Below are 14267 nucleotides of genomic sequence, written 5' to 3'. Positions count from 1 at the left end.
CCACATTCCAGGGAGTAGTGAGGGCATAAAATGCCATAACGCCGGCCCTATACAAAACAAAATTTAGAAACCCTTCGCTTTCCAGAGCCAGTGTGAGCACTGCAGCATCCTGTCACTGATCCGATGCCAATCCTGTGTACAGCCAGCCTTTCCCCAGAGAAAGCAATGTTCTGCAAGCTCCACGTGTATCCATGGCACGGCCTAGACCCATGTTGCCGTCAGCTCCAGTCCCTAGAGATTTAGGGATATCCAAGGTAAACAGAAAATGGAAGAGGAGCTTACACAGCCTGGCTTCGTGGTTTTAACTGCCTCGTGGTATCAATTCTGTTGTCTGATTTGAAACCCAGGTGGAAGAAGTTCTATCAATAACTCTAATTCCTGTACCCTGGGAGGAATTCTACTGCCTTTGCAGGTGGCCACTTAGAGATATTTCAGATACCACTCTCCACTAAAGCTATTTATACATTTTCAAAGTTGGGCCAGTTCTTTTCTAAGCTCCTTTTCCTCCCTTTAATTTCTAACTCTTGTATGCAAGGCCTCTGGGTTTCCATTTTCAGAATTCTGAAGTAATCTTTTGATGTCCCCGCTAACCCTGTTTTTCTGCCACCCCATTTGTGAATTGGGAGTGAGTTCTCCAGAGACCAAATCTCCACCCTGTCTTTCAAGTAAGTACCTATCATCTTTAATAAGAGCTCACCAATGGGATTCCTAAGCTTGCATCCCCAAAAAGTTTCCAGGTCTTGAATTTCCAAATATTTGATATAACTTCATCCACTCTTATGGGCAAAGAAAGGTATCTTCTTCCCTCACCCTTTTCCTTGAGCAAGACCTGGCTCCAGGGTTTTTTGTTTGTTTGTTTGTTTGTTTGGGGTTTTGTTTTGTTTTGTCGTCATTTTTGGGTGTTGTTGTTGTTGTTGTTGTTGTTGTTGTTGTTATTTCACTCTAGTGCTCCCCAGCCATGTTCATGCAGGGTCATAAGACTTGAATCTCACTCTTAGGTTAGCCCTTTTCAAATAGCAGTGTAACCCTAACCCTACTTTTTGGATCTGCCTTTTCCATAATTCATGTCATGATAGTAAGGTCAAAGTCTTTTTTTTTTCCTTCGGCTTATTGTGTTACCCCAAGTTTTTAGCTCTAAATCATGAAAAAATAGAGTGGGTTTTTTGTTTGTTTGTTGTCCACACACCCAATTCCTGAAGCCTCTCTTTTGCTGACTGTACATTTTCCCCACTGCATAGAAGAAATCTGATTCCTGAAGCCAGATGTTCCAGGAACTAGCTTTATCAGATCCTAATTTGGCTCTTGCGTTATTTATCGTACAGAAGATAATATTGGTCATATAAGAAGGGCTTCTATAATTGCTAATTGATGAATTCTGCTACCTCATGGTTGGTTCTATACCTTGGGGCCCAGAAATAGACCACCAGGGTGATGATACTCAGTCCTTTGGTCCCCAACAAGCAACTTGACAAGTAGGAAAATATAACCTGGAGTAATCAACACCGTAACCACCACCATGATTAATCACCAATCTAAAACCCTGAATACTGCCACTGTGCTAATCCTGAAGAGAACTTTCCCTGTACCTACTGATACCACATTCAATCCCAGAGAGGCAGCCTTGCTTTCTCGATGTGGGATTTTGCTGAGGACAAATGCAGCCATTCTTACAGTTTGGGACTGCAGAATGAGTCTGTCCTGAAATCTTAGTCCGTGCATGTGTATGCTGACCTAGATGCTGGCTGTACCAGATGTTTGTCATATTTCCCATGAGTTATATAGAGAGCTTTGATTCCACAGCAGAGTCCTACTGCCATCCTTGATTCCCAAAACGTAAATGCACAGGGGATTCTCTAAGCCAACATACTTTTAAAATACAACTTGGGTCTTTAGTCCACGTACCTTTCTGATCTAGCCTGGTAGGCTAAGTTAGACCAGTTGGAGCCTCCAGAAACTCTTGTGCCTTTTTTCTCTAAGGCTCAGAGCACCAAAGGCCAAGGCTGCCCATTTCAAGCCTCTTCTCCTGGCCCTGCCCACCCTTTATGGACAGAAGGAGCCAAATTAGCTGCTTAGAAGGGAAGAGAATGAAGGAACCTCAAGGAAGAGAACTTTAATTCTTTTTCATTCTCCCAACCTTCACAGATTGGTGATGACTACATTGTGTCCTCTTGAGGACTCTAGGGATAAAATCTAAGGAGTTGTCCACCTGTTCTGGTAATGTTCTAAACCTGTTGTGCATATGTATTTACATGTGTTTACAAGGAGTAAGAATGCTTTGTGGTCTTGAGTTGGGCATATGTTTTAGTTCCCATTATGTATGTATTAATGTGTATGTGGAATTACTGATAGATTTCATTTTTGTTAATATTTTGTACTTGTGTAATTACTGTCTTTTTACGCAGGCAATGGTAGAGGTGGCCATGGACCATAGTCATGATGATAGCAGTGACACTTTTCATTTTACCCTCTCTTGGGTGTTCTCTTCTCCTGAGTAGACCAAGGCCAAAAAAAGTATTTGAGAACTACTGGCTTAGATGTTAGAATGTAACCAGCATTTGTCTTTGTGTAATTTTAGATTCCCTGGGCTGCATCACCCAAACATGGTCAGGGATAAACAGGATAGTATCCTTCCAATTTGGTAATGGGCCCAGGGTAGCTTTCTTCGTGTGTGAATGTATGGTTTTGAAGTTCTTAGCACATCTACTTTTGACCTGTTAGTCAACCATAAGAAAGGCGTTTTTGTCCTCTGAGTATCTCAGAGGAGATGGGGTATAATATCTGTCTTATTGATTGATTTTTAAAACATATTCCTGTATTTGCTTCATTTCTCTGTGTATAGATTTTTTTTTCTTTCTGAACCATTCAAAAGCAAGTTGTAGACATAATATTTCACCCCCAAATACTTTAGTGTACATCTTCAAAGATTAAGGATATTCTACATAACCTAAGAAAATTAACTTTTATTCAATAATATTCAGAATTCCCCAGTTGTCCCTTAAATGTCTTTTCTAGCTGATACTATCATTGACTTTGTTCTCGGATTCAAGTAAGAATCATCTATTGTATTTACTGTTATGTCTTTTTTATCTTCTTTACAACAATCTATCCCTTTTTCCCCCATAACATTGACCTTTTTTTGAAGGGCCCTAGACAGTTGTTTTTTAGCTGTTGACTTTTGGGGGTGCATTTAAAGGGTATGTAGAAATGCAAACATATAGAAATGCTGGCCTGAGGCACAGAAATGTCCTATAGGGTGCTGATTCTCTCACTCTTACATCCATGTTATTGTGTTGACTTTAAAATACTGGTAAAAGAACAGAGCAAGTCAGATGGAGATATTTGGGTCAGAGATAGTTTGTGCGTGTTTGAGGAGAGGGCTTTTGAGGGAATCATTGAAATTTTTTAGCACAGCTTACTAAATAGTTGACTTTACTATTTATGGATGATTTTTCACTATATTCAGTTTTTAAATTTATGCTTACCAAGGTTAGCTGTGTTAGATATTAAAGAAAACAGCACATTCTCCCATACCTCCTCCAATTCTGCTTTTGGATCTTGTGCCCCCTAACTGCATTTGATAACATTTCAAATTTTTATTTTTGGAAACTGTTGCTGGGCAAAATTAACGTTAACTATTACAATGGGTTTGAGTATGTTTCTTATTTGGTTTGGAAATCCAAAAGGCATCTCCTTTTCCAGATGCTCTTTTGAAGTGCCAGAACTTATCCACTTACTTTATCTGCCTTAAACCTTCTCGGTTCCCAGAACAGGGTATTATCTCCTGTCCTTGTCATTCACCAGGACTGTGATAGCAATTACAAAGAATATTGAGACATTAGGAATATATTTTATTCTTGAAATGAATTTTTAATCTACTCAGCCCTAAAATAAAGACCTCTTTCTGACCTCTTCTGGTAATATGGTAGGATATAAAAACTAAGCCTAATTGTATCTAATCTTTTTTTCTTAGAACTAGCTATTTGCGCTTTGTCTCAAAATTTGTCCAGAAAAGGCGAGAGCTAAGGAAAGGCAGCGGTATATTGGAAAGTAGGCCTGTTGGCTTTGTTGTGCTGTTCAAACCAGAGGTCCCAAGGGACACTACATCTGGTGACTTAAAGCCCTCTGGTCTTTGCCAGTAGGGTACTCTGACAAGTAGAGGGTAAATGAGAAGAGAAGAGATCACACTTGCTCTTTCTGGGTGGCTTCTTTGGTTCTATTTGACCAGTGTCCTTTTCATACTCACATGTCCTTCTGCTTGATGGTCTTTCCCTCTGCCTTCTTTCCTCATGCTCCACTCACTGCTGTAACCGAAGAACAGTATGGGCAGACGTCTTGGGCTCTCTCCACCCCCCGCCCCCATTCTTGAACTAAACAGTACATATTTCCTTTCTGTGGAGGGAAGTGAAGTGGGATGGTAGTGGTCTAAGTGAGGAACAGTGACCTAAAGCCAGCGGCAAAGAGAGTAGTAAGCTTAAGAATAGACCTTCACTTTAGGATTACGACTCTGGAGTCTCGAGAAGTCTCTGACCACGACTATATTCCACATCACGTTTGTTCAGAAGGGCTCTGAGAGGCTCGAGAGACATAGGCTAGCCACCCCAGACACAGCCTCGTGGACATGCCATTTGGAGGCAGGTGTTGGTATTCTGGTCAACTTCCGTCATGAGACACAACTTTCCATGTGAAGTAAGAAGATCGTGGCTGTCGAGTGTGACCAAATAAGGTCCTCCCCCAAGGGCAGGCCTGCACAGCTGATTTGGGAAAGATTAGTCTGCCCCAGATGAAGGTATTGAAACTGAAGAAGGGAGGAGGAAAACCCCAAAGCAAAACCTGAATGACGATTACCAGGGGAAGGTGGGCAAAGCCTGTGTGTGAAGCAGGAGAAACAACTAGTCTTCGCCCCACCCCACCCAGACTGCAGTGTAACTGATTGGCAATTTCTTTAACACTCAGCAACTACCTAAATGTTACATGTATTCACAACAAAGTCAGTGGCAAATTGAAACTTGGATGATTATGAAACACTAGAGGAAAGGCTTATTAGACGAGGTGGGTTTTGTCTTTCTTAAAAAAAGAAATTCATTTTGAATCAAACTGTCGTTCATCATAACATTCAACAAAAGTGTTTTCCTTTGTTTTGATCGTATGTGCTGTAATAGTGAAGTTCACTGCCAGCACTGGCATGGGGTAGCTCCCTTGGACAGAGTCCACAAGCCTGTACTTGTGGGCAGGAAACAGATTTTGTCAGCAGAGGGAATTATTATTTCTCTTGAATGGGCCAGTTTGTCTATTTTTTTCTATTTTAAAACAATTGGGCTATTTCTTTGGAAGACTGCTTCTCTACCCTCACAGAATAAAGATTTTTTAAAATTTGAGAAATCTTCATAAGTATTAACTCAATGATGCTGTTTAACAGGGCTGCTCTCTTTAAAAACGAGGAATTTGGTCTCACTTCAACACACATACTAAACTTGGAACGATACAGAGAAGATCAGCACAGCCCCTGTGCAAGGATGACAAACTCATGAAGCGTTCCATATTTTTCCTAAAATAACACTGTATGTGAACAATCCTGGTATTAAAATTCTAATACTTAATTAAAAAAAAGAAACTGACTTGATATAATGTAGAGGAATCATAAGAGTACAGTTTGACAAGCTGTACAAGCATTTGGATCAGGACCCAGAAAGCTTCTCAGAATATAAGACCCCTTGTGGCCCCTGAACAGGCACTACCCTCAGAGTAACCTCGATCCTGATTTTAAACACCGTATATTGGTTCCATCTCCTTTTGAATGGTGCCTAAATCTTTTGTGTCTGGCTCTCACTCAACATATTTGTGAGATTCCATGTTGTCCATGTAGTTGTAATTTCTTTATTCTCATTTCTGGGTGGTGCTGAGGTTTAGTTTGGGGTTACATTGAGCCTATAGATAAATTTGGGAAGAATTGATATCTCTATAATATTATGCTTTCCAACCCATGAACATGATATAGTCCTCCATTTATTGAGAATTCTGTGATTTTCTTGGGTTTTGTAGTTTTTAGCTGAGGCATCCTACATGTCTTTTATTAGATGTGTTCCCAGGTATTTGATGTTATTTGTTGCTATTATAAATTTACTTTTTAGATTTCATAGGTCTACAGAAATAGTTCTTTTTCATATTAGCCTTGTTGCCAATCATCTTCATAAATTAGCCTATTGATTCTTCTATTTTGTGGATACTTTTATATTTTCTACATACCCAATTAGGCCATCTGTGAATAATGACAGTTATATTTTTCCTTTCTAATCCTTTTGCCTTTTATTTATTTTTCTTGACTTATTGCATTGGCTAGGATCAGGCCAGATTTTTTTTTTTTAATTTTTAATGTTTGTTTATGTTTGACAGAGAGAGAGAAAGAATGGGGGAGGGGAAGAGAGAGAGGGAGACACAGAAACCAAAGCAAGCTCCATCCAGGCTCTGAGCTCTCAGCACAGAGCCCGATGTGGGGCAGGAACTCATGAACTCCAAGATCATGACCTGAGCTGAAGTCAGATGCTTAACCGACTGAGCCACTCAGGTGCCCCAGGATCAGGCCTGATTTTTGATCACTGTGTCAGATAGAAAAATCTCCCAAGGAGTTTTCTAATAAGTTAAGTTGATTGATCTGTGAACTATAATATCTAAATTTAAAATGGTGTTATGCTGGTCTACAAAGCAATACATTGTACTTTATGGTGCATATCCACAGATGTGGGCTTAAATCTAATCAGATAGCCGTCCTTGTCTTTCCTACCCCTGACAAGCAGAGGTATAAATCCCATATTTATATGGGATATATAAATATTCCATATATATTTGTGCATGGATCCTTAACAGAGTTCTTGTACTCCAGTAGGAGTACAGATAGTTCAAAGTGTTCTTGCCTCACACGTGGCATTGAGAGGGCATTGTCTAGAGTCAGTTTCAGGAGGGACAAGACATTTGGGGAGAGAAATGGTATCCATGGTAGCAATGTGTTATCTGGCCAGTCAGTGACTGACTGTGGAAGATACCAGGTCTCCAAAGTTCCTGCAGTTGTCTAAATAAGCAGAAGATATTGGCCAATTGGAATATAGAAGGGAGAATGAGATCTTTTAGGTAGAGTGGGAGGCAAGGACTGATAATAAGTAAAGGCTACTGGAGTCAAGAAATGTTGGTTGCCAGTAGGAGTGGGGGAGGGATTCTGGGTATTTTAGTGGCCTAGGGAGAGGGAAGGTGTGAGTCGAGTGGATGCAGGTGTATCAGCTGTATTCTCCAGCTGAAGAATGCAGAGTAAACATGAGGATACAGACCCTGAGAGTTGGCAGAAAGTATTCTTCCACTCTCTTCTCTGGTGTTGTCTTTCACTTCCATCTCTTTCCCTATTCCTTTTAATTCCTTTTTGATTTAGTCTTTTTCTCTCAGATTCCCTCTAGGAGGCAATGTGATAGAACACTAAGCAGTGTTTAGATAGGAATCCTGACCACTTACAGCTATGAGACTGTGACAGATTACTTACCCTTTTGAGTCTGGGTTTTCTCATCTATAAAGAGGGGACACTGGAAGTAACTTTCTCACTGGGTTGGGAAGATCGAATAAAATAATGTATGTAGGAGCAGTTCAGTGCAAAGTAAATCCTAAGGAGTCTATGTGGCTGCCTCTGTCTTGATCTGTCTACCTTGTTCTTTTCCAGAGGTTCGTTCTTATTCATTTTTTCCTTTGTTCTAGAATACTTTCTCTCAACCAGGTGTAATGTGATATTTTTGTTTTTGTTGAAAAAAGGTTTATGTACTCTATTTTTAATGTACAAAGTGGAGGAGTGAAATGTCTCCCATTTTTGTCAGTGCAGTAGATTACTGAAATGACAGAAGCTCTTGCTTCCTCTCTTCTCTAATAGCAGAAGCTCCAAGACCTTGAACAATTACTGTAATTCCTTTGGGTCTCAGTGTCCTTATAAATGTAGGGGCCTGAATGAAGTGAACTGTGAGGCCCTGTGAGGTCTAACTATACACGCATCTATGAGATGATGCTAAAAGTCAGATTCCTCACAAAATTGTACATGCCATGAAGAAAGGGCCATGTTTGCTGGGCATACCATCCTGTCCTCAGCATCACCAGGATGCTTGACCCATAGAATATGCTCAGTGAATGGATGAATGGATGAATGAATGAATGAATGAATGAATAATGAAATATTTACAACAATGAATGGTTCCGTACTCACCAGGAATATTTGTCAGGGCACCATTGGCTTTATGGGCCCATCTTCTATAACTCTGAGCTTAAACTCAGGGTTTTTAATTGTAGAAAATGTTTATCAACTTACATACTCAACTTTTTTGGCGTTTCTTTTCCAATTTCCTCAGGAGTTCATGATCTTTTTAAATTCCAATTCATTACCATGCTTTGTAGTCCTGGGTCTCTGTCATCGTTTAGTAAGTTGCCTGTGCGAAGTTAAATACTCTATTTTTGAAAGCACAGTGTATTAATACACAACATCATTGCACCATCTGCAAGGTGCTGTGCCATTTTATTTCTCAAGGCAGCATCACATATCTCATTTTACAAAGGAGGGAACAGACTGAAAGCAAGGAGCATTGCTTGGGCTTCTAAGTTCCTGCTTTAAATACACCACTATCTCTGACTAATGCATGCCATAATTAGGTTCCTTCACACATCCCCTGGTCCCTGTAGAGAGCTGAGCCTTCTTCCTTACCACTCCAACGGCCCCTAATGATTTTCTTGTCAGGGATCTGAGAAACTTTAAATCTCACTCTGGCCGTGTTCCACATTCTCTTCTCTCTTTCGAATGGTTCATTCCTGGGGAAAAAATATTTATGACTAACACTGCTTTGCCTTGTAGGGGAAATGGAGTCCCAGCCTTCAAGGTTAAGAATTCATTGGAAACATAATCCATTCAGTCACTCAATGTCTTAGTCCATTCAGGCCGCTGTAATGAAACACCACGGACAGGGTAACATCAACAACATAAATTTATTTCTCAAGTTCTGGAGGCAGGAAGTTTGAGATCAGGGTGCCGGCATGGTGGGGTGAAGGCACTCTTCTCGTTTTGTCCTCACATGGCTCTACCCTCATGACCTAATCATCTCCCCAAAGCTCTCTTCCTAATACCACCACATTGGGGATTAGGATTTCAACATAGGAACTTGGGGGGGGGGGGGGGGGACACAAACATTCAGACCAGAGCACTCATCAAATATTTCTTGAACTCCGCCTTTGTGTAGAGAACATAAGATTTCAGGTAGAAGACAATTTGAGGGTAGTAAAAAGTATCATATATTTTGCAGGCAAAATGATATGATACACACTGGATTTGAAGAAATCAAGACATTAGACCTAGCTGGCAGTTTAGATTCTCTTTTAAAATGGGCATATATGGTTTCTGAAGCCATTATAAAATTTTTCTTTCTGGACAACTCTGGTTTATCCTCTGGTGTTAGTCTTGTCAGCAGAACTGGTAACTTTTTAAATAACATTGTGAAAATGTCAAGACATTTCCAAAAGCTTAAATAGGAAAATTGAGTGATACCATAATTGCTTACTTTCTAAACGTAGGTAAAATAGTGATTATAAATGATTTTCTTTAGATAAAGAAAAGTAGACTTTTCAAGGACATGTAACTTTTGTTTACACTGGGGTATCAACACCTTTCTTTATTACTTTTCCAAAACTTTATGAGAGGAAAGGTGACGAATGACAAAGGGACAGTGCTGAGAACCACCGGAATACGCACTGCGTTAGAGAAGTGCTTTGTTGTTTTTTTTAACATAGTCTTTTCTCTTTTTTTTAATGTTTATTTATTTTGAGAGAGAGAGTGTGCAGGTGGGAGGGCCAATGAGAAAGCGAGAGAGAGAATCCTAAGCAGGCTCTGTGCTGTCAGTGTGGAGCTTAACACAGGGCTCAAACTCATGAACCAGATCATAACCTAAGCTGAAATCAAGAGACACTTAACCGACTGAGCCACCCAGGCGCCCAGAAGAAGTGCTTTCTATGTCAAGTTGTCTGACTCTCCCTTTTCATTTACTAACAACATTCTGCCAACAATAAGCTTAGTCATTTTCTGTCTAAAATGTCCAAAAACATTTGATAACAATTGAGGGGTAGCTGCCATGATGTCACCATCAAAAAATCATGAGACTCTTACGACTTCTAAATATAATCTTACAGTTCCGAGCTTATTTCATGTATTTAGGAAAAGCAGTTGGCATTATGTAGGAAAGGAAAGATAAAAACCTATCCTTTCCAGTCAGTCATTGGCAGGACTTTGCTTTATAAATTTATCATCTGTGATAGTCATCTGTCTCATTTGCTTACTTCTGAGACCCAAATTTGGGGTTGGAGAAGGCACCTGAGAAATCAGTTGGCCAGAAGATTGTTCAGTCTTAGCAGAAGAAAACAGATGATCACTACGCTCATTCTGCCTAATATAATCACTAAGAATTAACCAAACACCTGAAAGTATATTAGGAGTAAGCACTGAGTCATACAGAAATTTAAGTGGGTCACCAGGGCACTGACTGTGGTTAGCTATCTAATGAGACCTTTGATACACTGGAGAGTAGCCGGCACAAAACTTAACTCCTCCCCCACCCTTCAAGAGAGCTGGACAGAGAACAGCAATTCTAACTCCTCAGTAGAAGAAGGCATCCCCCATGGTGTAGCGTCTTTTAGAGTTTGTCCTTCTACCTTGGGTAAAATGCCCTCTGTAAAATGACTTCGCTCCTAGATAAGACAGAAAGGGAAAACCTGGTTTTATTTTGTTTCATTTTGCTACCATGTAAGTCATCTTGATTTTAAAAAATTTGTCCTCTCAGAATCACATATGGAACATGCCCTTGACTTCCAAACATTACGCAAGAGCTCTGTGTATTATTTCATCAGTTTTGGAAAAGTAATTGGCACTTATCTCAAAGGATTGGTTATGAAACCTGCCCTTCCTGGTTGGTCGGTAGGAAAGGCACAGAGCAGACATGAGCACAAAGCATGAAGGTTTCCAGGACTTGTCCTTATGCAGTTAGCCTTTCCTAGATCATGGTTTAGTCCATTGTTGTCTTCCTTTGCTTTTAAATTTTTTGAAATGCCCTTAAAGTTGAGTATTTCTTACTCAGAGCTGATATTTAAAGCTGCTCTAGGAAGGACTTTTAAAAAGTCATATATTTAATTTATATGCCTCTGAGTAAGAAATGTGTTTGCCAGGGCAGTCTCAAGCCTCTGATAAGCTAATGTGGAATGTCCACCGATGTATTTTTGGCTCTTTTGCCCTTTTTGGAAACAAAATTCTTCCTGTCTGCAACTCTTGGTATTCTCTCACACCTGCATTTTTCTTGACGAACCATCACCTGCAGGAATTTTTAAGGATTTCAAAGCCTCTGGGAAGCAGACCCAACACCAAAGAAATTGGGGGGAAAGACATGGCTATTCAAAATGATGTTGAATTGTGACTTTACAGAACTTCTCATTGGTTTTAGATGGAAGGCTCTGTGTTTAAGTGTTTGGCTTTCTCTGGCATGAGACTTGACCTGACTCCCAAGAACAATCAGCTAGTTCCAGGGTTTGCAGAAGGAAGCATTGTGCTCCCTGTTAATCAGCTGTCCTCTCTCCGTTCCCCCTTCGTCCCTCTTCTGATTGCAGTGGTGCTTCATGCCCCACCTCCAACCAAGATCAAACGGGAGCTGCACAGCCCCTCCTGTGAGCTGTCGTCCTGTAGCCATGAGCAGGCTCTCGGTGCTAACTATGGAGAAAAGTGCCTCTACAGCTATTGGTAAGTGGAGCCAGAGCGAGGCTGGCCAGAAAGGAGCCGTCGGGCCGACTGTTTCAAGTACTATTCAGCAGACACTCAGCGTAGCGTTCCTGGTCTTTCATGGCAACGTAATCCCCTAGTGTAGGCCAGTCCAAATGGGGCCTTTGTGCTGCACATAAAAAGCAAAACTGCTAAACTGGCTCCATGGGGGAACTGAGTTCATGGGGTACTGAGCCCTCCTAAGGGAAAGAACCTTGAATACTGGGATATTTGATCTGTGGCTTCTAGGGAGGGAATATATACTTCTTCATGTCTATCATATGTTAATGTGAACTTTAAGCACCAAAGAAGTAATCTTCAAATCAGAATATATGAAAAAGTCCCAAGGCTTGTGCCCTTTACTTAGGAATATCCAGGCCCCAGGAATGAGGCTTTAATTTTAAATCATTCTTTGCTCTAGAAGATAAACATAGATCTGCCTGAAAGGGGGAGAAGAGTCGTTAATTCAAGTGATGTTACAGCAGAAATTTATCTGCAACAGAGATTCTGACTAGTTCCTGGGAACCCTGGAATACTTGGGAGAGTGGGCCAGAAACCTCCCAGAGCATAAACTCTCCCCTCTCCCACCCATCCATCCCTACACACGCATACATGGAGAATTCTGTTAGAAGGGGGAAAAAGGAAACCGGAAACAGAGGCTAAAATTATCTTTGAGAAGAATCACTAGAAGTGTTAAACAAGTCCCTGTGACGCAGTGTGTTTGTCACTTTTCAGAGGTACAAATATTCCCTCGGGGCTGCCAGCAATTTAACTATGTTAATGCTGTCATTTCCTGGCAACATGGACTGCAACCTAGCCTAGCTGTTCTGCTGGATCTGGTGACCATGCTAATGGCTTCATTGCAGTTTAACAGTTCCTTCTCTTTTTCTGTTTACAGTGCCTATGATAGGAAGCCTCCCTCTGGGTTCAAGCCATTAACCCCTCCCACCACACCCCTGTCACCCACCCATCAGAACTCCCTATTTCCCCCACCTCAGGCAACTCTGCCCACCTCTGCACATGCCCCTGCAGCTGGCCCGGTACAAGGTGTGGGCCCCGCCCCCGCCCCTCATTCGCTTCCTGAACCTGGACCACAGCAGCAAACCTTTGCGGTCCCCCGACCACCCCATCAGCCCCTGCAGATGCCAAAGATGATGCCTGAAAACCAGTATCCGTCGGAACAGAGGTGGGTACTGATCTGAGCTTCTTTCACCGCCTCCATCGCCTCCCCTTTGCCCTGTGGGGAGGGCAGATAGTGGGGAGAGAGGAAGCAGATAGTCCTATTTACCAGGTCCCTATAAAGATCTCAGTGCATCGAAGCCCCTTGTGAGGTAAGATGAATGATGATATGAATATGACCTGTTCTTGAGGCACTCCGAATGATTTATGAAGTAGATAAGGGAGAGATCATTAGTACTATCCCCCTATTATGCAGGTAGAAACAGAGTGGCTTGACCAGGATACACAACCTGCTGACCCTCCCTGAGGGCAAGTCTCCTGGCTCCTCATTGGATCCTGCCTACTAGATTTGAGCCTTGGTTTATGCTACCCATAAACCATGAATACTTTATTAACATTTTACTTGCGTATTACAGAAGGTTGCTGAATTATAAAAGGTATTATCACTCATCTGATTTTAACACATTTTAACAGGGAATTAGCTAAAGACCTTATCTGTAATTACCTACTTTTGAGATAGAAATCTCCTGGTTTCATTCCAGGTAGGTAGTTCTACATTCCTAATAAGAAAATTGAGGCATCAGAGTCATTCATTTGTTGAACAAACTCCAGTAGGAAGGTAACCTACCTGCAAACATCAAACTTAATGTTTTAGGTCCCAGCCTTGTAAGTCCTTTATTGGGGTATTCTAGAATTTTGTGGATGCGTGCGGCCCTCCTTTACATAGGGTGTTCCGGGACCTGTCTTTTTCTTTCAAGTCTCTCTGGGATGTATACAGGTGAAGAGTCGTCAGTGAGGATGTTACCAGGGGTTGCAAGATGGTGACCATTGCCTTTCCTTTCTGTCTTTCTTGTTCTGCCTCGTGTGGGTGTGGAGGTGAGGGGCAGGAGAGGGAGGAGGGAAGAGTATACCTTCCCCAGGCCTGGTCCAACCCAAATGCCTCCCAAAATTTGTTTGAGGGTCACTTTATTTCTAGATGAAATACATAAAAAAAGCAAGTGTTCTTGTTTGGTTCTGATCCCCTTCCCCGCCCCTGTTGTGAAAGTCACCCTAAAGAACTACATAATTTGCCTGGTTAGTCTTTAGTCCCCTCGTGAGGCCAAGAGCCGTGAACGCTGATGATACATAGGGCCCCAGGGGGCGAACACTGACTGGGGGACTGGCTCAGCAGAGGGCCCTGGTTTCAGTAGAGAGCCCATCTGAAGGAGACAGCCACCACGAAGTGTTGCCAGTTTATTACCTTGTTAACAGCCTTGCACTTCTTCAGGAGAATTTGGAAATGTGG

The 14267-nt window shown here is 41.5% G+C and overlaps 1 protein-coding gene and 1 pseudogene across 1 annotated transcript in view; both read left to right on the top strand.

Annotated features, from left to right (window-relative positions):
• ETV5 (ETS variant transcription factor 5) overlaps positions 1–14267 on the top strand; it is a 60657-nt gene that overhangs the window by 16356 nt on the left and 30034 nt on the right. Inside the window, exons 6-7 of the mRNA XM_058730758.1 lie at positions 11656–11785; positions 12702–12989. Of these exons, the coding sequence (XP_058586741.1) occupies positions 11656–11785; positions 12702–12989 (418 nt within the window). The remainder of the gene's footprint in view (positions 1–11655; positions 11786–12701; positions 12990–14267) is intronic.
• On the top strand, positions 5446–5544 carry LOC131513250 (U6 spliceosomal RNA; annotated as a pseudogene).

The sequence above is a fragment of the Neofelis nebulosa genome, chromosome 5 (genome assembly GCF_028018385.1).
Source record: "Neofelis nebulosa isolate mNeoNeb1 chromosome 5, mNeoNeb1.pri, whole genome shotgun sequence".
NCBI classification, from domain to species: Eukaryota; Metazoa; Chordata; class Mammalia; order Carnivora; family Felidae; genus Neofelis; species Neofelis nebulosa.
This window is presented reverse-complemented; position numbering and strand designations above follow the sequence as displayed.